The sequence below is a fragment of the Colias philodice genome, chromosome 5 (assembly GCF_061535455.1).
Source record: "Colias philodice isolate Cphi_HAF_F1 chromosome 5, ilColPhil1 Martin Lab GWU primary, whole genome shotgun sequence".
NCBI lineage: Eukaryota > Metazoa > Arthropoda > Insecta > Lepidoptera > Pieridae > Colias > Colias philodice.
In genome coordinates this window covers 8,557,710-8,579,123 of record NC_143090.1, presented here as the reverse complement: position 1 = coordinate 8,579,123, position 21,414 = coordinate 8,557,710, and the positions used below count along the sequence as shown (strand labels likewise).

At 32.5% G+C, this 21,414-nt stretch overlaps 2 protein-coding genes across 4 annotated transcripts; one reads left to right on the top strand and one right to left on the bottom strand.

The window, feature by feature from the left end:
• The first annotated feature begins 4,167 nt into the window (after positions 1–4,167).
• Positions 4,168–12,082, top strand: LOC149488549 (chromobox protein homolog 3-like). 2 transcript variants are annotated; one of them, XM_089695712.1, is made up of 7 exons: positions 4,168–4,293; positions 4,369–4,596; positions 4,904–5,078; positions 7,449–7,546; positions 8,692–8,833; positions 10,198–10,273; positions 11,993–12,082. In XM_089695712.1, the coding sequence occupies exons 2-7, from the start codon at positions 4,373–4,375 to the stop codon at positions 12,064–12,066; spliced, it is 789 nt and encodes a 262-aa protein (XP_089551838.1). In that variant the 5' UTR covers positions 4,168–4,293; positions 4,369–4,372; the 3' UTR covers positions 12,067–12,082. The 2 variants fall into 2 exon arrangements, with proteins under 2 accessions (XP_089551838.1, XP_089551839.1); XM_089695713.1 differs by having other exon boundaries at positions 4,207–4,596.
• A 2,809-nt stretch (positions 12,083–14,891) lies between these two features.
• Positions 14,892–19,195, bottom strand: LOC149488548 (eclosion hormone-like). 2 transcript variants are annotated; one of them, XM_089695710.1, is made up of 3 exons: positions 18,993–19,195; positions 17,522–17,620; positions 14,892–15,249 (listed from the first exon to the last, which is right to left on the bottom strand). In XM_089695710.1, the coding sequence occupies exons 2-3, from the start codon at positions 17,607–17,609 to the stop codon at positions 15,074–15,076; spliced, it is 264 nt and encodes an 87-aa protein (XP_089551836.1). In that variant the 5' UTR covers positions 17,610–17,620; positions 18,993–19,195; the 3' UTR covers positions 14,892–15,073. The 2 variants fall into 2 exon arrangements, with proteins under 2 accessions (XP_089551836.1, XP_089551837.1); XM_089695711.1 differs by having other exon boundaries at positions 18,997–19,195.
• Between the last annotated feature and the right edge of the window lie 2,219 nt (positions 19,196–21,414).

Here is a 21,414-nt window from a genome sequence, read left to right as displayed (position 1 = left end):
CAATTTGGACGAAATAACCCGGAAATTCATAGTAGCAGAAGAAACCATTAAAAATGATAAAAGAGCATTCAGACATTAAAAAGACAACTTTTTACGGTGATGTCGCACTTGCATTGAGCAACAGCGGGGCTATTTAAAAAAAATTCATTTTTAAACACCTATTTATTGGTTTTAATAATCATCATGTTAATAAAAATTTTGCACTTACCACATTTAGATTTCAATTTTTCGATTGAAGCCTTCAGAATAATAAAATGAAATTTTTAGGGTAGCTACCTGATCGATAGAGCAAGTTTTTAAAAGCCAAATGGAAAACCTTTTTTATGTGATTTTATTTTTTTATGGGCCCTTGAAGTTATGAACATACTGGGTAATTTTATCTTTCATAGCATTTAATTCTTTTTTTTATTCCATTCGAAGATCTAACGATAGTAAATGTTACCATACTGAATTGGCCTATCTTTCAGCTTAGCACACAAAAAAAAACAAGCATCTAGCGCAATAATTCACGTCACCATAAATAAAAATCTCATCGTACTCGGCGATAGATGAAAAATTGAAAAAAAATGTAATAACTCCGAAAATACGAAAAATCGCATAACACACATGGGGGTGATTCGGATAGCCCTCTAAGTCCTCTACCTCCCAGCTTCAGTATATCACTACTTTTTGGGACACCCTGTATAAATATGCAAATATTGCTCGTTTAATGGTATAGGATAAGTAGTAAATTTATATATCAACAACATTCCTACGATAGCAAATAAAATCGAACTACTGATTTATTTATACTGTGGCATAATCACCCGCCTTCATAGGTCACCGGAGTTCATGCCGCGCCGGCTCCTGCGCAACGCGGGCGCGAGCCATCTCAGTGCCTAAAATGCCTAAACTTTCAGTACAAAGGGCTCTTAATAAGACTTAAATTTAAATATTGTACTTAAAGATAAATTTATTTATTTATTTATTTATTTTGGGAGACCTCTCCCTCGGGTCGTTTTTGGTAAGCTTCCGCACAAAAGGAAATATGAAGCAACCTTCATTTTAAAGCAATAGGTAGATCATAATATTCTATCAAAACAAATATTTTCGATGCAGAGTCTAGTTAATTAATAATAATATAATGTATTTGATGCAGATGCACAACAGTAATTAATTATTTGTACGTTTATTCAGATTAATATAATTAGTATTTAGATTTATATTCTTATTTCTATACATTTTAATGAATTATACTGCTTTGAATACAGGGTTACTGGTAATTAGACTGGATCCTTATAAGAGGTGGTAGAGGAGGTTATTTGCAACAATTAGACTGTATATTGTTATATCCGGAAATGGCTCATTTTTGAGATATTATTTTTTTTAATATTTTTTTAGGAAAATCCAGTTTCACTACTTTAGTACGCTATTATTATTTATTATTAAGACGTTTAACAAGGTTTCTCTAAAACTGTAAAGAAAATTAAAATCGATTCATAATTTTTTTTTTTATTTAATTTTAAAGTAGTGAAACTGGATTTTCTTAAAAAAATAATATTTCAAAAATGAGCCATTTCCGGATATAACAATATACAGTCTAATTGTTGCAAATAACCTCCCCTACCACCTCTTAAAAGGATCCGGTCTAATTACTAGTAACCCTGTATGTGGGGATTATGGATTTGCGGACGTTGGCAAATGGCAGCCCGCGCCCCGCGCAATGCGCATAGAGCGTAGCAATTAACTAGCCTGGAGAAGTAACAATTAATTGAACATTATAACACCAGTTTGGCCTTTTTAACTTATGGCAAAATGTCATGCGAAAAAAGAGGACCGATATATGTCGGCTCGACAGTTTGAAATGACATGTAGCCATTTCGTTTTGCTTTAGTCCAGTCCACCAGTCTGGTGACTAACGCATGGTGATTTTAATTATTGTTTTTGAAGTGAAATACGTGTTTTCTAGTTTCTTATGTTATTTTCTGAAAAGATAATTTACTAAAGATTACATGGCTTGTGTTGTTCACGGCTGTAAAAGCCGTAGTACTGGGAAATCGGATGAAGATTGGAATTTGTCATTTCACAGGTTAGTGTTTTGATCATTTTTTTTGTTAATAGGCATGACGAAAGATTTTGAAATCCTCTTCCATAATGTGTGTATACGTTTACTATACAAGAAAAACTCTATATTTCGGTAATATACTTAAATTTAACGAAGATAAAAGCCATTTTCCAAAAAATATTTATTAACTGTGCCAAAACAGCTCGCAAGTGTCATGGCGTAGGCGTGACGTCACACTTTGGTAAATACGTAATTATTTGTACGCATTGCGAAGAAAATTAAAAAAATATTTATTTAATATGTGTTATAGAAACGAATTTCAAAGTAGTGGTGTGCAGTATTGCAGTATTGCAGTATTGCAATCCACATAAAAATAATGCTCAAAAATGTGTTAATAATTATTTTAAGCGAGAAAATAATAAGAAATGATTGTATAAAGTTGGCGCGGAGAACCCCGAACCATGTATTCGTAATATAAAAAAATAAAATTCGCAATTATATTTCTGTTCTGAGTCGATAAAGCATACGTGAAACAATAGAAAATAAATAGAAATGCGTATTCTCAACATATTCATAACAACAAAAAACATCTGACGTGAGTTGTTTACATAAGCGTGACGTCACGCGTGTTTTAGTCAAAATGGCCAACTGCAGTATTTCAATGTTTTATTTTATTGATAATCTCATTAATCTTAATGTTTTTAAGATTTCTAAGTCACTATAATTATGTAATTTTATCTATTATACATTTTCCCTTAAAAACACTAATACGATCATTTATGGATACTGTCGTCATGCCTATTATAAATAAGTTAATTTACGTTATTTTCTTAATCATCTATGTTTTATCTAACCGTAATCATTGAAATGAAATCATAATCAGCTTAGTTTTTAGAAAAAATGCAAAATATAACTTCCATAGTGTTGTGCAATTATCGATACTTGAGTAGGAATGAAGTAGGTACTTCATTGATAATGACTGCTTTAGGTTAGGAGAAAAAAAAAGGTATTTAATCCATCAGTCCTCGGAATCACAGACACAATAGATAATCTATTGTGTCGTGGCCCGATCGGGGCTTACGGTGGTCAATGGGTTAAGTATGGATTTTATTGTTATTTGCAGGAAAGCCAGGAAGGCTTGAGAAAAATTAAAAGATGTTTGGGTTAAAGCTATAGCACAGGGAAAATTGGAAGCTTTCAAAACATTCTCGGCCTTGTTCAAATCATTTCGAATCAGACGGGAAGAAAAGTAAAGTGCTTGGCAGAGATGCTGTGCCACAAGTTTAAGGTGGCATCTATTTTAAATAATAAATATTGTAATTTGGTAATTAAGTATCCAAATAAAATGTTGTAAAAAAATAAATGTTTATTTGTTTTATTTGAAGCAATTTATTTTAAACTTTTACCAATTTTTTCCTGTGGGAATGAGTTATTTTCCCGCGGTAAATTGTAGCCTATATTATGTTATTCTGATGTTTAAACTATATAATTGTAAAGTTCCATAAAAACTCATTCAGTAGTTTTTACGTGAAAGAGTATCAAATGTCGATTCTTATATATTTTTGCTTTTATAATATTAGTAAGATACGATTATTGATTTGTAAAAAGACCAACCAGGTGGAAATCAGATTAGCGCACGAAAAAATATGTACCTTTTTACGAAACCATAAAAACAACCTAAACCGAAATACCTAATAATATTTTTTTAAAAATACCACTACCATACAATGCAAGGCAGTCAATACGTATCGTAAATGAATAATTCCAAATTAAACGAATCTTAAAATTTGGAACTACCTATCCATAATTCAAAATTTAACGAATCTTAAATTATCTTCAAGCAATTTTATAACTTAATTTTTTTATTTATCGATATTTTAGTATTCGATAAAGTGGCAAGCACTACCTTTTTAGAACAAAAAGTGGCTACATGTGGATTTGAATACCAAGCCGATAATAGTGTGTTGTCTCTTTCTATCGCATTAATTAGGGTATTGAATAAAAGAGAGCCACTATACATATAAGAAACGTTCAATTAATTGTTACTTCTCCAGGCTTGTTAATTGCTCCGAGTTGTGTTGTAACTAAATTACATAATCTGTGGCCTAAAGTAATGTATCTCGTATTGATCTCGTACAGTCGTACTAATACCTAATCTGTGGTAATGTACCAACTACCGCGTCATTTGGTTGTTTGACTTTTCTTATTTCTATTTTATTTACACACATCTAAATTATAAAAACAAAAATGTAAATGTGGCTGGTTATGAATAAATAGCAGAGAGAGGAGAACTTATTTTTCTAACATTTCCTATATTTTTCTAGCATTATGGATGAAAATATGGAGCCCTTGCCTCAACCTATTATAGAGTTCCCTCCAACGGAAGCCGCGATGGAAACTGAGCAACCAAGTGAGAAACCTACGTCTCAGCCGTCTGAAATAACTGGTCCACAAAGTGGGAGGCATGAGGAATTTTCTGTAGAGAAAGTGTTGGACAGAAGAATCAAGAATGGCAAGGTCGAATATTTACTGAAATGGAAGGGCTACTCTAAGTAAGTTCAATATAACTAAGCTCGTTTAGAAACATGATAAATGCTCTGTTGTTTTACTTTTAATGGAAGTTTCTCTAAGTAGATTATATAAATAATAAACTATACAGTATACCTACTTGTAATATTGTGAATTTGTGAACACTGAACATATCAGTGTTGATTATAATCTACTCAATTTGTGAGCTAGTCATAGATCTGCAGATCTTAAAATGTAAAGGATGTCATTACTCTTGAAATGAAATACATTTTATCCAAATACATGTTTGTTATACCTCATAATTTAGTAAAATAATACATTTTTCAACAGTGAAGATAACACATGGGAGCCGGAAGATAATCTCGACTGTCCAGAGTTAATATCGGCCTATGAGGAAGCAAGATTGAAACGGGAGCGAGATGCAGCACCACAAGAGGCTATAGATGAAGGACAGACTATAAGGAAAAGGTCTAAGAGAGGCGATAAAAAGAAAAATAGGGTTGAGGTAAATGTGCTTTTATATTTGACTAGATTTCCGCCAGTGTCTTTACCTGCGTTTTCAAGAAAACACATATTTCCCGTTCCTGTTTGTTTTCTGGGATAAAAATTCGTAAAAGTAGCCTATTTCTTTTTGTAGGTCTTCAGCTACCTACATATCAAATTTTATTGTAATCGGTTCAGTAGTATTTGCGTGTAAGAGCAACAAACATCCATCCTCACAAACTTTTGCATTTATAATATTAGTAGTATATTTATTGTTGTTAAAGGAATGTGTTTATGTCAGAATTTCATGTCTGATATTGTTCTGATGGGCTTCCCATTGGAGACTATTATTATAAATGTGAAAATTTTGTGAGGATGGATGTAAGTTACTCTAGTGTGGGAAAACTAATGAACTGGTTTTGAAAATACTTGTCAGTGATGTAGCTTATGCATCAAAATAACACATAACCTATAGAAATACTTGATTTTGTGGATCTGCACAGCACAGCTAGTAATAAATACAGTGGTGGTCATATAATTAAGAACGCTGATACAAATGGAAGATTTTTTCAGACTAAGATGCATAACTAATTTCATGTAATTATTTTTATTTTTCTAGCTATAGAAATACTTTTCCAACAAATCACTGTATTCATTAATACACGTGATTAGCCTAAAAATTAATAGACAAACTTTTTACACTACTTCTAAACATAGTATTCCTATTTACTAGCTGGTCACGTAATTAAGAACGCTAAATAGTTTATACTTTTATTCAAATTTCAATAGAGAACACTCGACTCGATTTGTTGTGTGTTGCGGTTGTTTGTATAATTTTGGCGCCATTAAGTGTTGCAAAAGATTAAAAGTGATTACTTCTCATAAAAAAATGGAAATAAATAAAAGTTGTGATAAATCTACTAGGGAAGTTATAATAAAACTTCGCGGGAAGAATTGGTCTTATAAAAAGTGCATCTGCAATATTCAAACTATGGTTTTCCACGCCATAAGGCATTTTGATACGTATCAAACAACTTCGGATGTCCCACGTATGCCAAGACAGAAAAAAACAACTCCTCAAGATGACCGAAACATCGTCCGTATGGTGAAACAAAACCCTTTTAAAGGGTTCAATGGGATGAGAAAAGAATATTTCGGCGAAAATAACCCTTCAACAATCTCAGCACGCACTATTCGAAGACGTTTGGTAGAAGAAAAATTGCACGGTCGGATAGCAAGAAAAGTACCCATGTTGAAACTTTGCCATAGGCAAGCCCGGCTTAGATTTGCAAGAAAATATGAACACTGGACTGTGCGACAGTGGAAAAATGTACTTTTCTCTGACTAAACGAAAATAAACAGAGTATGTTCCGATGGAAAACGATATGTTCGACGTCCTCCGAATACAAAATTCGACCCTAAGTACACGAAAATTACATTAAGGCACGGTGGTGGAAATGTGAAAATTTGGGGGTGCTTTTCTGGACATGGTGTTGGACCTGTAAAGTTGATAGAAGGTAACATGAATCAATTCCAATACAAAAATATACTGGAAGAAACAATGTTACCTTATGCTGAAGAAGTTCTACCGGTTATTTGGACATTCCAGCATGATAATGATCCAAAGCACACTGCACACACTGTAAAGGAATTTCTAACAGCGCAGTCAGTTTCTGTTTTGGACTGGCCAGCTAACAGCCCTGACCTAAACCCAATAGAGAATCTGTTCTTCGAAGTAAAGAAAAAGGTTTCAAATACACAGTGTCGTAATTTAAAGGAGCTGTACGACGTTTTCTTAGAAGAATGAAACTCTATTTCTCTAGCAAAATGTCAAAAATTAATAGAGTCAATGCCTCGCCGATGTAAAACAGTAATTAAAAGCCGTGGACATGCTATTAAATATTAATTTTAGTTAAAAATGTATTAACTTGCTTTACAAATTTTTCTCGCAACGTATTATGGTAATTTTTTTAAATGAAAATGTCATACAAAACAATTCCCGAGCAGATAAAGTAATCGTTCTTAATTATTTGTCCAGCTTCACTATTATTTGAATGTGTTGCTTTGGTAAAATAAATTATTTTTGAAAAAATTATGTTGGCTATTTTATTATTTATTCTTAAACTTAGTTGCTCTATTAATGTGGCTATTTTATGAGATAACTAGTTGCTTATCAGAAGGTGAACATCTCTGTATATGACATTATTTAAATAAAAATTTCTAGTACTTCAGATCGTTCTTAATTATGTGACCACCACTATATGTTTGGGTCCGCAAAATTAGGCTGATCTACTCATCTGAAATATATGTATCTGTTTTCAAACCTTTATAAAATCAACTCATTTGAACTTACAATACTTGATAGTCATTATTGTATGTATTTGTTTTTCAGGAAATTGAAAAACCAAGAGGTCTAGCGAGGGGCCTTCTGCCACAAAAGATTTTAGCTGGTCAACTGTTTCATGGTACTTTGTTCTTTTTAGTACAATGGTAAGTTTTATTTGATTATTATTTGAGTATATATATATATATATAATTTTAAATATTAAGTATATTATATTATTTGAGTTTGAGTTTGAGTTTGAGTTTATTACTTATTAATTTAGAAGAAACATGTTTGAATATTTGAATTTTAATCTAAGCTAATTATTTATAATAGACAATGACACAAGTGGATTATCTTTTTTAAAGTCCATATTTGAGAATTACATGATTTATTATATTATAACAGGTGATATTAAAAAAAAATATTGTAGACATGTTGAACTTGATACAATTAAAAAATAAATTTTCTTTGCCTCGTCACAATCTACATCTATTAGGATATTATAGTATAATAATCCAGCTTTATTTAATTTGTAAAAAATATATAATAAGAAAAAATTTACTATAAGGTGCATTGGGGTAATTCTGGCCACGGGGTAAATACGTATATTATGTGTAATTAATACGTAACTACCGATAGATTAAGCAAATATGTATGCTAATAATATCAAACCTATATATCTTCATGCCCTTCCTTCACAATACTTATGATAAAGTGATGCTCTAAAGTGGTATTCACAATTTTCTGAAATTACCCCTCATCCGAAAATTCCCCCAATGCACTATAATTCATGTTAAACTTTTCTAACTGCAATTTAAACTATTTAATTATTAAATTTTGACGACGCGGTTGGCGCAGTGGTAAAGTAACTGCCTACTGAGCCGACGGTCCCGGGTTCGATCCCCGGTCAGGGCAAATATTTGTGTGATGAACTCAATTATTTGTTCTTGGGTCTGGGTGTTATTATCTATATACATATGTATTTATTAGATACTAGAGGTCCGCCCCGGCTTCGCCCGTGGTACATATTTCGCAATAAAAGGTAGCCTATGTCCTTTCTCGGGTATCAAAATATCTCCATACCAAATTTCATGCAAATTGGTTCAGTAGTTTAGGCGTGATTGAGTAACAGACAGACAGACAGAGTTACTTTCGCATTTATAATATAAGTATGGATTATATTTATCGTCGCCTAGTACCCACAACACAAGCCTTAATTGAGCTTACTGTGGGACTAGGTCGATTTGTGTAATAATGTCCTATAATATTTATTATTTATTTATTATTTATAATTTATACTTATTTTCAGGCAAGACTGCACAGAAATGGATGTGGTACCCGGCCATGAATTGGGCCAAGCTTATCCAGATTTTGTGATCAAATATTACGAGAGCTGTGCGCCATTTAGTGTGAGACATCCAACTAGATTAGTTCCGCGAGCTGTTCCAGAGGTATTGTTATAGTTTATCCTATTTCCTGTAATTACTTTTATACTGTAATTTTTATTTAAGGGGATTACTATGGTCAAAACCGAAAAACATCTTATACATATTGAATTTTGTTGAGGAAACTGTTGGTACGATTGTGTTAAAAAAAATATATGTGATACTCAAGGATATAATTAACTATCCTACTATATTAATAATGGGAAAGTTTATGAGGATGGATGCATGTGTATGTGTAGGTGTATATGTTTGTTACTCTTTCACGCAAAAACTACTGAACCGATTACAATGAAATTTAGCACACATATAGAGGGTAACTTGGATTAACACATAGGATAGTTTTTATCCCGGAAATTCCACGGGAACGGGAACTATGCGGGCTTTCCTTTGCAAACGCGGGCGAAGCCGCGGGCGGAAATCTAGTTTATCCTATTTCCTATCCTACTCCTACTATATTATAAACTAGCTGTGCCGCGCGGTTTCACCCGCGTAGCTCTGCTCCTGTTGGTCTTAGCGTGATGATATATATGTATAGTCTATAGCCTTCCTCAATAAATGGGCTAACACCGAAATAAATTTTCAAATCAGACCAGTGGTACCCGAGATTAGCGCGTTCAAACAAACAAACTCTTCAGCTTTATAATATTAGTATAGATGCGAAAGTTTGTGAGGATGGATGTATGTGTAGGTGTGTATGTTTGTTACTCTTTCACGTAAATACTGCTCAACCAATTAAAATGAAATTTAGCACACATATAGAGAGTAAGTGGGATTAACACATAGGATAGGTTTTATCACGGAAATACCACGGGAACTGGAACTATGCGAGGTTTTCTTTTAAAACGTGGGAGAAGCCGCGGGCGGAAAGCTAGTTATATATACATATATGTAGTATTTTTTTATGTTTTGTTTAGTCTTTCAAGTAGCATGTGATAATAAGGTACATAATATAATTTAATAATGTATTAGTAAGTGTATCTTATTATCAAGATGTAATGTTTGAGTTTGTAGTGGTTAATCTGGACTGAACTGATTTTGAAAAATTCCTTCATCAATAGAAAGCCATATTATTAGCCATATCAGCTTAACATCAGGCGAGATTTTGGTCAAGCGCTTCCCTATCGTCAATAAAAAAAAAGACTTAGCATGCCTTCAAGCCACACCTCCGAGCCCGTCAGAGTGGGGAGCGTGAGGTTTTTTCGTTACGGAATTTCTCGATTCGGTCCCCGCGCTCAAGGCCCGCGATAGAAGCTACGCAATAGCTTAAAAAATATTTGTAAGACTGCATTTAATATTTTTTATCCTAGTACATGATTCTATGTATAGTTTCTTCTTTAATTGAAATTAAAAAATTGATTTTAATTTCCCAGGACACTCCGGAAGAAACTACAGAGAGTACAAGCACACCCATGGATGTGAATGAGACAGCAGAACAGAGCGCTATTGGTAAGGGAATTCAAATTTACTTTTATTAGTTATTTTTTATTGGTTTATTTTTATTAGTTACATGAAGGTCAAGAGTTTGTTAGTTTGAACTTGTTAGTCTCAGGAAATACTGTGTATAAGCTATAGGAGCAGAGCAATGCAGGTAAAACGGGAGAGCACAGCTAGTTGTAAATATAAAACAATGGTAGCTTTTAAAAAAGTTTCATTCTATTTTAAATGGATTAGTGTAATATGTAACTACCTTAGCTATGACAAGCATAAAGTATAATCAGTTATTATTTAAGAGGAGGCTCCCTAACACAATTTCTGGCACTGAGAGACCGGTTAGACCGCTACGGTGCTAGACGCTAACACAGCCGTAATAAAGTTGAATATCGCGTGCGCTCTTTGATCGCGTTTGAGCTCGAAACTAAATCGCGTTGTCTCAATTATTATTTCCTTTATAACTAAAGTAATAATTGATCTAGAGAAAAAATATCTTGGGATTTGATAGTAAACTATATTTTCTTACTGTTAACATTTATTTTAGACATAAAGTCCAAGTAAATCTTTAATAAAAATGTAATAATCCTTAAAAAAGGCATAATTTTTGAATAAAAAATGAATCGAGCGAAAATGTTACAATTACGTAACTTGTCATACACAGGTAAAGAAAAAGACCCAATAAATCATATTATATAAAAGTTCCATTTTGATTGTATGTATGACTGTTTTAGAATATTAATGCAAATTTACATAAAATTTAGGGAGCCTCCCCTTAAGAAACACCACACATGCATTTACAAATTATTTCCTACATTAAAAACATAATAAGTATTATGATGGAATAGAAAAACATTCAAAAGCTCTTGAAATTTATGTATTTCATATAGTGTCCGACCGAACTTTCGGTTTCGGTTTCGGTTTCGGCCGAGTTTCGGCCAAAAATCAAGTTTCGGCCGCAGTTTCGGTTTCGGCCATAATCGGCCGAAACTTTTGCCGAAACCGAAACTTACCTATTTCGCAAGTTCAGTGAACTTAGTTCACACACGTTCACGCTCGCCTAACTTCGTTTTCCTCGGCAACGCTTTGACGGACGCTGTCAAAGCGTTGGTTGACCCACACTGGTGGAAACAATTTTTGATTATCTATGTTGAGATTGGAATTGGGTGTAAATGTAATTAATAATTATTATTTTTATATAAGAGGTACCTAAAAGAGACTTATTATTCTTCTAAGTACAAATACCAATCCAAAGTATTAAAGACTCTTTAATAAAGAGAAAGATCTCAAAATACCAAAACTTAGTATTTAAAGTAACAGTAACAATTACTGATTTGATTTAGATGACTGATTTTACCGAGAACTTAATTTGAAAAAATAATAAAAATTAAATTTGTTATCATTAATATTTTAAAAATATTATTTTTTTATTTTATATTAAATAAATGATTACAACAATATACTGTGTTTTCCTTTCATGCCCTAATTAAGGCAAAATAATAGGTAAAATGCACCAAAGTTCAGTATTTTTAGAAATTTCATACTAGACCACGTGAGTTTCGGTTTCGGTTTCGGTTTCGGCCGAAACTGAAGCCACGGCCGAACATTCGGTTTCGGTTTCGGTTTCGGCCTGGAAACCAGTTTCGGTCGGACACTAATTTCATACTACTTCTATAACGAGATAAATTCAAATGTTTTATACTGTAGTTTTTATTTAATATCCATATTTTGTTTCAGAACCGCAAACAAGTGACGTCACAGAGCCAACTCCTGAGACTGAAAGCCAACCTGTGGAAGTTCCCGTTAATTAATAATTATTAATTATATGTAAAATAAGTAATAATTAGTCATAATATACTAAGTAATAGTGAGAATGAAAAGTGAATACTATAGGAATAATCTCTAATGTATTGAAATGTTTTTTAGTGAAAAAATGCAGTTTATTCTAAATATAGAGTTGATTGAAATAGAGTACATATTTTATAATTTATATGTATACCATAATACTTATAAGCCATATTATAGAGTTGTGAGTGAAAATTATTGAATATATTTCAAATTATGATGACTGTATCATGCAGGATTGTTTGGAAAAATTACTACATTGTATTCGTAACAAAGAATGATTTGTGAACAAATTGAAAAACGAAAATAAGAATAAGATCGTTTTCTTTTTGTTTAAACTACGTCTTTTGACATATTATAGCTGTTATATTAAAATATACGAAAATCAAGCCAATCAAGTTTTCTATCAATAATTGAATAGCATACTGTATGTAAGGGTAGAAATAATTTAGTTTATTCTTATAGCCTACTAATATTATAAATGCGAAAGTTTGTGAGGATGTGTGTGTGTGTGTGTTTGTTACTCTTTCACGCAAATACTTCTGATTTCTGAACCGATTACAATGAAATTTAGCATACATATAGAGGGTAATTTGGATTAACACATAGAATAGGTTTTATCCCGAAAATCCCACGGGAACGGGAACTATGCGGGTTTTCCTTTGAAAACGCGGGCGGAAATCTAGTTTATAATAATTTTTTATTCGAACTTCTCAGCAGCATTTATAAAATCATAATCATAACTTTATAAAATTGTTAATCAAATGTATTCAATTAAGATGATGGCTGTTTTTTTTGTATATAAGGATAAAATGTTCTTTAGTGAAATATAATATTATGTATTTAGATTATAGGTTAATAGTAGCACTTGTTCTGAATGCAAATTCCAAAATCTACTTATAAATATTTAAAGGAATTTTTGAGCAATTGACTTAAATATATAGTTTAGTTCTTTATTATTTTGTCTCCAATTTTCAAATAATATTATGTATATTGTATATCATATTATATGGTGAATATTATGTTCTGTGTGACTAAAAGTAATCAGAATATTTAAATAAACTTAATAAACTAAAGTTAAAAATATGATCTGCTTGTTTTCTTATTTGTTAATAATTACCATAATTTTTTTGTAAAAAATCAGTACCTACCAAATACATACCTATCCTATAAAGTGAAAACCTGTGTCCCCTAACAAGCAGATGCATTATGCATAGTTACATCTGTTTTACAGATTAATTTTCTTTAGGAACAACTAGTTGTCAGCCGTCTGTGTCCTGCCAAACCGAGACATTTTTTTTCTTTTCGTCGTCTTCACCGGGAATCGAACCCAGGATTCCTCGATTCTACGCTCTCACGTCAACTTCTATCAAAGAGGCGATCAATTTATAGGTCTTATACAATACATAGGTCATAATAATTAATTAATTAATATTTAATTATCTAAGACAAGTTTTTGGTACTAATTTCCTACGACAGCTTGACCGATTTTTATTTTTTTAAGGGTTGTTTTACATATAATTATATTATGATGGGTCCGAGACAACGACGTCGTTGGTCTGAGATTAGATTGAAAATTATTTTTCATCGGTACCTATTTTTTATCCTGTTAAAACATTTGTCTGGTTAGCTAGTCATTTTTAAGCTAGTAAGAGTATTTTTGTGTGTTCGCTACACGATTAGACAGTGCGCGCACGAGCAACTTTGTCTCCGCAACTATTTTGTCTCTCCCACCTATGGGCTAGTATGAAAGTGCGCGCACGTAGCGACGCAACTCCCCATACAAATTGATGGGAGAGACAAAATAGTTGCAGAGACAAAGTTGCTCGTGCGCGCTAGCTCTTAATAAGCTTAAAAACTACTCTATGGATTTTAAAAACTTATACCATAAGCAACGTAATAACAATTTTATCTTCAGCCAACGCCGGGTAAAGCAGGCAGCAGCTAATATTTAATAAGTAGGTACACATCATACTAAAACATACTACTTAGCATACAACGCCTAATCTACGCTATGGTTTAACTTTTACAAGATTTAGTACGAATGTTAAAACTAAGTTTATTTATTTTTATTTAAGTTTATTGGTCCATTGGTAATCCATACTTCCATACTTATATTATAAATGAGAAAGTAACTCTGTCTGTCTGTCTGTTACTCAATCACGCCTAAACTACAGGACCAATTTGCATGAAATTTGGTATGTAGGTATGTATTTTGATACCCGAGAAAGGACATAGGCTACCTTTTATTGCGATGTACCACGGGTGAAGCCGGGGCGGACCACTAGTACTCAATAAAACAAGGATTTGGGGTATGCATATTTGCAGTGAATATTTGATACAAAACTACTCAACTGATATTGCCGAAGTAAAATCCATACTAATATTATAAATGCGAAAGTAACTCTGTCTGTCTGTCTGTTACTCAATCACGCCTTAACTACTGAACCAATTTGCATGAAATTTGGTATAGAGATATTTTGATACCCGAGAAAGGACATAGGCTACTTTTTACCCCGGGACATAGGATAGGTTTTATCCCGGAAATCCCACGGGAACGGAAACTATGCGGGTTTTTCTTTGAAAACGCGGGTGAAGCCGCGGGCGGAAAGCTAGTATGTATTATGTACAAAAAGTGCCTAGAAGATCCAAATAAAGAGTAACTTTACACGTAGAGAATAACCATTTTAAATCTATGTCATATTTTAAGGTCGTAATATTATAAATATTGAAAATTAAAAACTAAGTAAGTATGTAAAGTAAGTAAAGTCTGGGAGTGTCAATAAAACGCTTGTAGAATTTCATTTTTATATTTGTCGTAAAAAAATACATTAATACTTAAAACTACGATTGACCCTGTATTCGAATAAGTTAAAACAAGATAATATATAGCTTAACAATAAATGCTTTGGCATTATGAAGCGTTTTCATAATGGCTTGAAAACGCATCACGCGGCGTTTCAAAAGTAACGGTTAAAGTTTGTTCAAGAACTGCGCAATGGACGCGAAATTTTCACACTCAGGTATCATTTTTCCTTTGAACTTAATGCAGGATTCTGCACATCGTGGTCCTTCGAACCAGGCACCCAGCATCTTCTTACACTGCGCACAGTTTTCGATACAAATCTCCAAGGCGTCATAGCTGGTAGCTGTAAGAGGACAAAATTAATTAATACGGACTTTAAAAATGGCAACTCTTTTATTGGCACAGCAGCCTAAATTGATTACTATTTATTTGAATCTATTTCATATCATGCTTAACTAATATATTTTATTGTGATGAATAGATATTATGTAGGTATTTATATTGTAAACTTAACCATTATAATATTAGACTTATTTAAAGCGACGTATTATCTATTTCCAAGGACATTTTATTTATTTAATTGGTACAGTAAGAATGAGAGTGGAATGGAATTTTACCCTACACCTTCGAGTAGGCAAAGCAATGCCCTGATGTCAATGCTATTGCAAAATCTGTAAGTCCTAAGGATGTGGTAACTTCTCTGGTGCGAACGTGACCAAAATACACCGCAGCATGAAGGAACTCGGAACTCGTATTGTCTTTAGATAATTATTTCGCGAGTTTTCCTTCACCGATGTGACACCGTTTAGTCACAAATTAACACTTTCATACGCAACGTTTTCGGTTTTCGCAATACCTAAATCCTACTTCGATTCATCTTTCTGCAAGTTGCCTCATACGGACCTTCTTAGTGCTAATTATTTTATACATCGACATTGCAACAAACAATAATTAATAAAGGTACAATTTGCAAAAGAAAACATTATGTGTATAGGAATACTTCCCAAAATATCATTAGGTTTGTTTCTTGAAAAAAAGTGGCACCATCTATTGATGAAACACAAAGTCTAAGCAATATTTTCATATTTTGAATAATACCGGATTTATATAAATTTATACCCGCCTAATACACGATAGAATTTACGCGATTCGTCATCATTAGTGAGGTCAAGTGTAAGCGTAACGTAAAATTGCGTAACAATTCGGCGAAAGTAAATGTATTGGGGTCATTGCCTCGCTCGTCCCCTTACCTTAGCAAATTGTGTGTCTCGGTCAAGTAAGATGATTGTTAGAAAGCCGCGAGGTTACGCATTTTGATATTTAGCATTTTGCAAGGCGCCGCTCACGTGCGACATCTGACACTTCGATTCATTGCCTGAGGATTACATAATCATCAGACATAAACTAATTTATACATGTTTTTACCCTATTTAGTTGAGGAAAAGTCAGTTCACGACTGATTTATGCGATTATATAGCGCAAACATTTTATAACTAATCGAAAAGAATATTTTTGAAATCATTCTCGATGTAAAATCAGGAAGTGCTTATTAATCAAATTACGGCGCGTAAATGAAGTTTATGTACCTGTGGATATTATTAAAAAAGATAATAATAGGTGTACGAGCGCTCTCATAAATATTATGTAATGAGTTTGCTATTTTTCATGTCATAATTCATAATTAAAAGCCCTACTCAGTTCATAATAAATTCTTCCGGTAACGAACGCAACCAGTTGCTCTTCCTATATACATATGCGGGTAAAACTGGAAATTTAAAAATAAACTTACTATGTTATTGTCTATGTTACGTTGTTTATTTTTAATATATGCTAATTTTAAATTAACAAATGTGGTATTAATGTTAATTATGTTATTTTGCTTATTGACTTCAACGTGCACTCCCGTAGGAGGTGTTATTGCTATGTTCAGTTATTAGAAGACTGTACGAAACTGTTTAGTCAGATTTGGATCTTTATATAATTAAATATTTTTGAATATTGAATTATCTAAAAAAATCCAAAGGATACTATATTTTTATTTTTCGATCAATCATCTGCAAGCCAGCTGTTTTTTTTGGATTTTCCGCAATCGGGATCAGAAGATTCTAATGTGCTGTTGTTCATTTTTATTACAGACACTTAATGGTTACTTTATAGGGTAATAATTATGTTAGTCTTCCGTACCTTTCTCAACACATTTTACATTAATAATGCGGCGTGGAAAAGGCTATTTTTGGTGTTGTGGGCGTGAACGATGTGCATTATTTAAAACCAACTTTGTCTATTGCTGTTGTAGCTAATTTTGAATTTATAAGCAACGTCCAAGTAGCGTAATTATTGTATAAGGCAAAAGAAAGAAGTAAGTATAAAATTTTTAAAGTTTTATATACTATTATGCTGCTCTATGTCCTTACTGGAACCTGTTACCTGAGTGCAGGTAGAATGAAACCATTTGTGTAGACTAGAATTTTAGAATAGACTCGTACCTGTCATAATAATATTATGTAGTTAGACATATACGATAAATATGTGGTTGTCCTCGTATCTTTTAATGGATTTAAGAAGCTTAAATACAAGTTCTATTGAAAGTGAAAATATAAATGAATGTGTCTTACCTATAGCGGGATTAGCTTCAACGTAAATAATGTACAATATTGTTACGGCGAAGCAAGAAGCGAGGACCGATGAAATTTTGCCAGTCATTTTCAAGTAGGCTGTAAAATGTGAAAAGAAAACATTATTTCGTAATTTTATTCATTAATTAGCAAAAGATTAGCCACTACTACCCTGAGGTTAACTTTCCGAACCGCAATTACAGGCTTAAAGACATGTTTTTTTAATAATCGCAACGACTCTATATTTTTAATGAGAGTTTTTTCTGAAACCACAATAAATGATATTTTATGAATTAATACTTTAGAATATATAGAGCGATACTTAACTAATTTAACAACTGCTTATTTATTTATTATGCTCTAATAATTATGTAGTTTTAAATGCCTATATTGCTCAACCGCTTCGGTATATATTTTCATACGTCAGGGACCTTCTATGAGGGTTTAAAATTTTATCATTAAAATTTTGTAATTTTTCCAGTTATTTTTGGATTAATTTAGTTACTAATATTGTGAATGAAAATGTCAAATTTAGCCGTATTAAATAATAAGTTTATGTGGATAAATAAATAATGTTAGATTGTACTTTAATTAGTATGACTAATAGTTATGTTTTTATAACAAGATTAATGTAACATTCTTACCGGTGCGTCGGCTTACAATTATTCGTTGATAAAATATTTCTGTTGAAGTGAATAAAATGTTATGCAGCTACGTTCAGTATAGGTAATATCCAATAAGCATAAGTGAACGTGCCTACGTGTTTTATATGAACTACGATACGACTAATATGTTGATTACATTATAAAATACATTCACATACGAATATCTTCTATTAGTCTGTAAAGGTTTTAATAATGATGTGATGCATAGTTCTCGGTTTCAATTCTCGACGTCTTCTACAAGCTTCTAATCAGGAACATTACAATACAATATGTTGTTGTTCCCGCAGCGTAGACACGTTATACAACAGACTAAATTCAAGCGTACACAAAGAGACAGTAACTTCCGTATTTTTATATATACTAACATAGATATAATAAGGCATGCCTGGACGGGTTATTTTCCTACAGTGCTATTTTATTCATTTCCGTACACACCAAGTTTATCGAGTTCTTAATTGATGTTCAATAAGCGGGGAATTTTCTCGTAGATTTACTTATATCCTGAAGAAATCTTATTGTGAATCATAATGATAATATGAGGAAATAGCAAATATTGAATCATAGAAAATATTTCCACAACGAAAACATAGTAAATTAAAAATTTAAACTAGCTCGTATTAACGTTAGGGTTCCTTTCAACCCTCAATTAATTCCTTGATATATTTCAACTGATATAGTTGATGAATGAAAAGCGGCATCTATTTAAAAAATAATAATAACAATAAAAAATTAAAAAGCAACAAAAGGTGCAACTAAAATCTATAAAATACCAATCGAATCGTTACGTAAAGAAAATGTATACTAACCTACATTTAGGTACAATCACCGCACAGTAACTTCAAGCCAAATTCACGATCACAATTCACACATTGACCTATCAAATAATCAATATATCGATAATTCAAATCGGGCAACAATATAAATTCGGACGTTAGCCACACGCCGTACATGAAGCCTTAAAGACCCTTAAGATTTTTGGAAAATTCGGCTGTATCAACGACCGATTGTAAATGGATCGAGTTTAAATATGAGACCAGTTGACTATGTTATGGCCGTGGTGGGGCGCTGCACACGCCGAGCCTCACTCATGTCTCAGGAAACGTATGTTTGATACTTTTGTAAAGCCAAAATTTCTTGGGAGCTTGTGGGCCATAGGGTGGATATGACCAACAACTAATAAGAACTTAGTTTTCCTGACGATTTACCTAAGCTGCGTTGATTATTTAATTTCAAATTTATAATTACATTATAAATCGATTGAAATATTTATTACTTTTAAGTTACACCCTATACCTACAGTATACGTCATGTATTGTGTTAAAAATAATTAATAAAACACTAAAATGTTCGTTTGTTACTTTGGTAATCTACAGTGTTATTTGTCTTTCACTATAAAAAATTTAATAAGAACTCCAAGGTAATAAATATTCCATTATAAATGTTTGAAGGATCAAAACAAATAATTAACATATTATTATTTTAATTAAAACTTTAAAGAGAGCGATGTGTTCATTAAACTGTAGGTCAATTAATTTTTAACTTCAAATACAACTGCTTGTTAAAAAAATGTCTGCTTAAAAACACAATTAAATATTTGTACGCAAAGTACAATGACTTCATAAAAGTACAGGAAAGTAACAAGCGCCAGTGACCGGCAATAAAAAATAATGTACTGAATATCCACGTTAATTATTACGAGTTCTGTTAACTGGTCTGCCTTCGGAGCCTCGGGCAGTCAAATAGCTATGTATTGATGATACTGTAGGGGCTATTCCATAACAGTGACAAATATCGCAATATCTCGCGTTAAAGTTGCATACTAAAATAGGTCAAACGGTCAGATTTCGGAGAATTTATCTTCATTTTACTTCGTTCAAATATAACTTCACAGTGTACCTCCACAACGCCGCTTTACCAACGTAACACACGCTCTGTAAGTGATTATAATTCAAGGTATCGCAAATTCGGCGTCGCGGAAAATCTATTGTCATCTAATTCATGGGCGGCCTATCTACTGCGTTTTTTTGTTACATTTTAAATCATACAAAGTTCTGAAGAGTAACCCGACAGGACAAAGGCGATTTTACTTCCGTACACGAACGAAAAGTCAAATGTAAATAACCTGTTGATATCACCTCTACCACGTGATTCATCTCGTGATTATCGTAATAGACTAGTATAAGGCTGGCGAAGCACAACGTAACTCGCTGCAGAACAGGTTTTACGGCGTAATGGACATCAAATAGAAGCCGAAATATAAATTTAACTGAGTTACGTCTTTTAGGAAGCATATCAGCTTATCAGTCGATCTGCTTAAATCTCAATAATTGTTTCAAATACTTCCTAATGTAAAGATGTCTTAACGTGCCGGAAAAAAATGTGGCGCTTTGATCGATTCGTATGTTTCCGCATATGAAATCATACATCGAAATATGTATAGTTATGACCGAAACGTAAAATTAAAGATAATTTCCAGTTGGGAGTGATTTAATTTTATGACGCCAATCGGCTCGTGGATATTAAAATGAGTTGTTTATACATATTTTATGTCGATACATCTTCATTCTTAATGTTATTCGAAAAATTATGGTGCAAAAAGAAATATTTAAAGTGTAGACTTGAATGCAGATTTTGATTCATAATTATGAACTCTAAACTTGTAACATTCACTTTACCTGAACATGTACACTACCTGAACATTATATTTTGATACTCTTGAGTTCATTTAGTTTATTGTTACATGTTAGAAATAATAATATTTATTTATTTGTTTTCAAATATCCATTTGCCTTACCACTACAGGGTCAAAGGATTCTAGTTTTAACCCAAATATGTATATGTAAAACGTGCAATATTAACTCATGTATTAAGTTGTACAAAAAAATACGGTTTTGAATAAATATATTTTTTTTCTTTTGATCAATATTTTAACTCGGCTCACGGAACGTTGGCTCTAGAACATGCCGTTTATTATGATGCCATAGAAACGTGTAGAATGTAGATGTTGCAAAACAATTTTTGCGTGCTCATATTCTAGTCTCGAAGCCTCAACCTTTAAAACTATCAGCTAGATAATGTCAGCTATATTTATGCTGTCAATATATTGGGCTTAAATCTTGTGAAGATTACTTGACTTCGCACCCTTTCCGTTTGTGTGGCGTTGAAATAAATCTTGACGTTATTTTTTTATATGCTTATTATAATAATAGGAAATACAGAGTTAGAGAT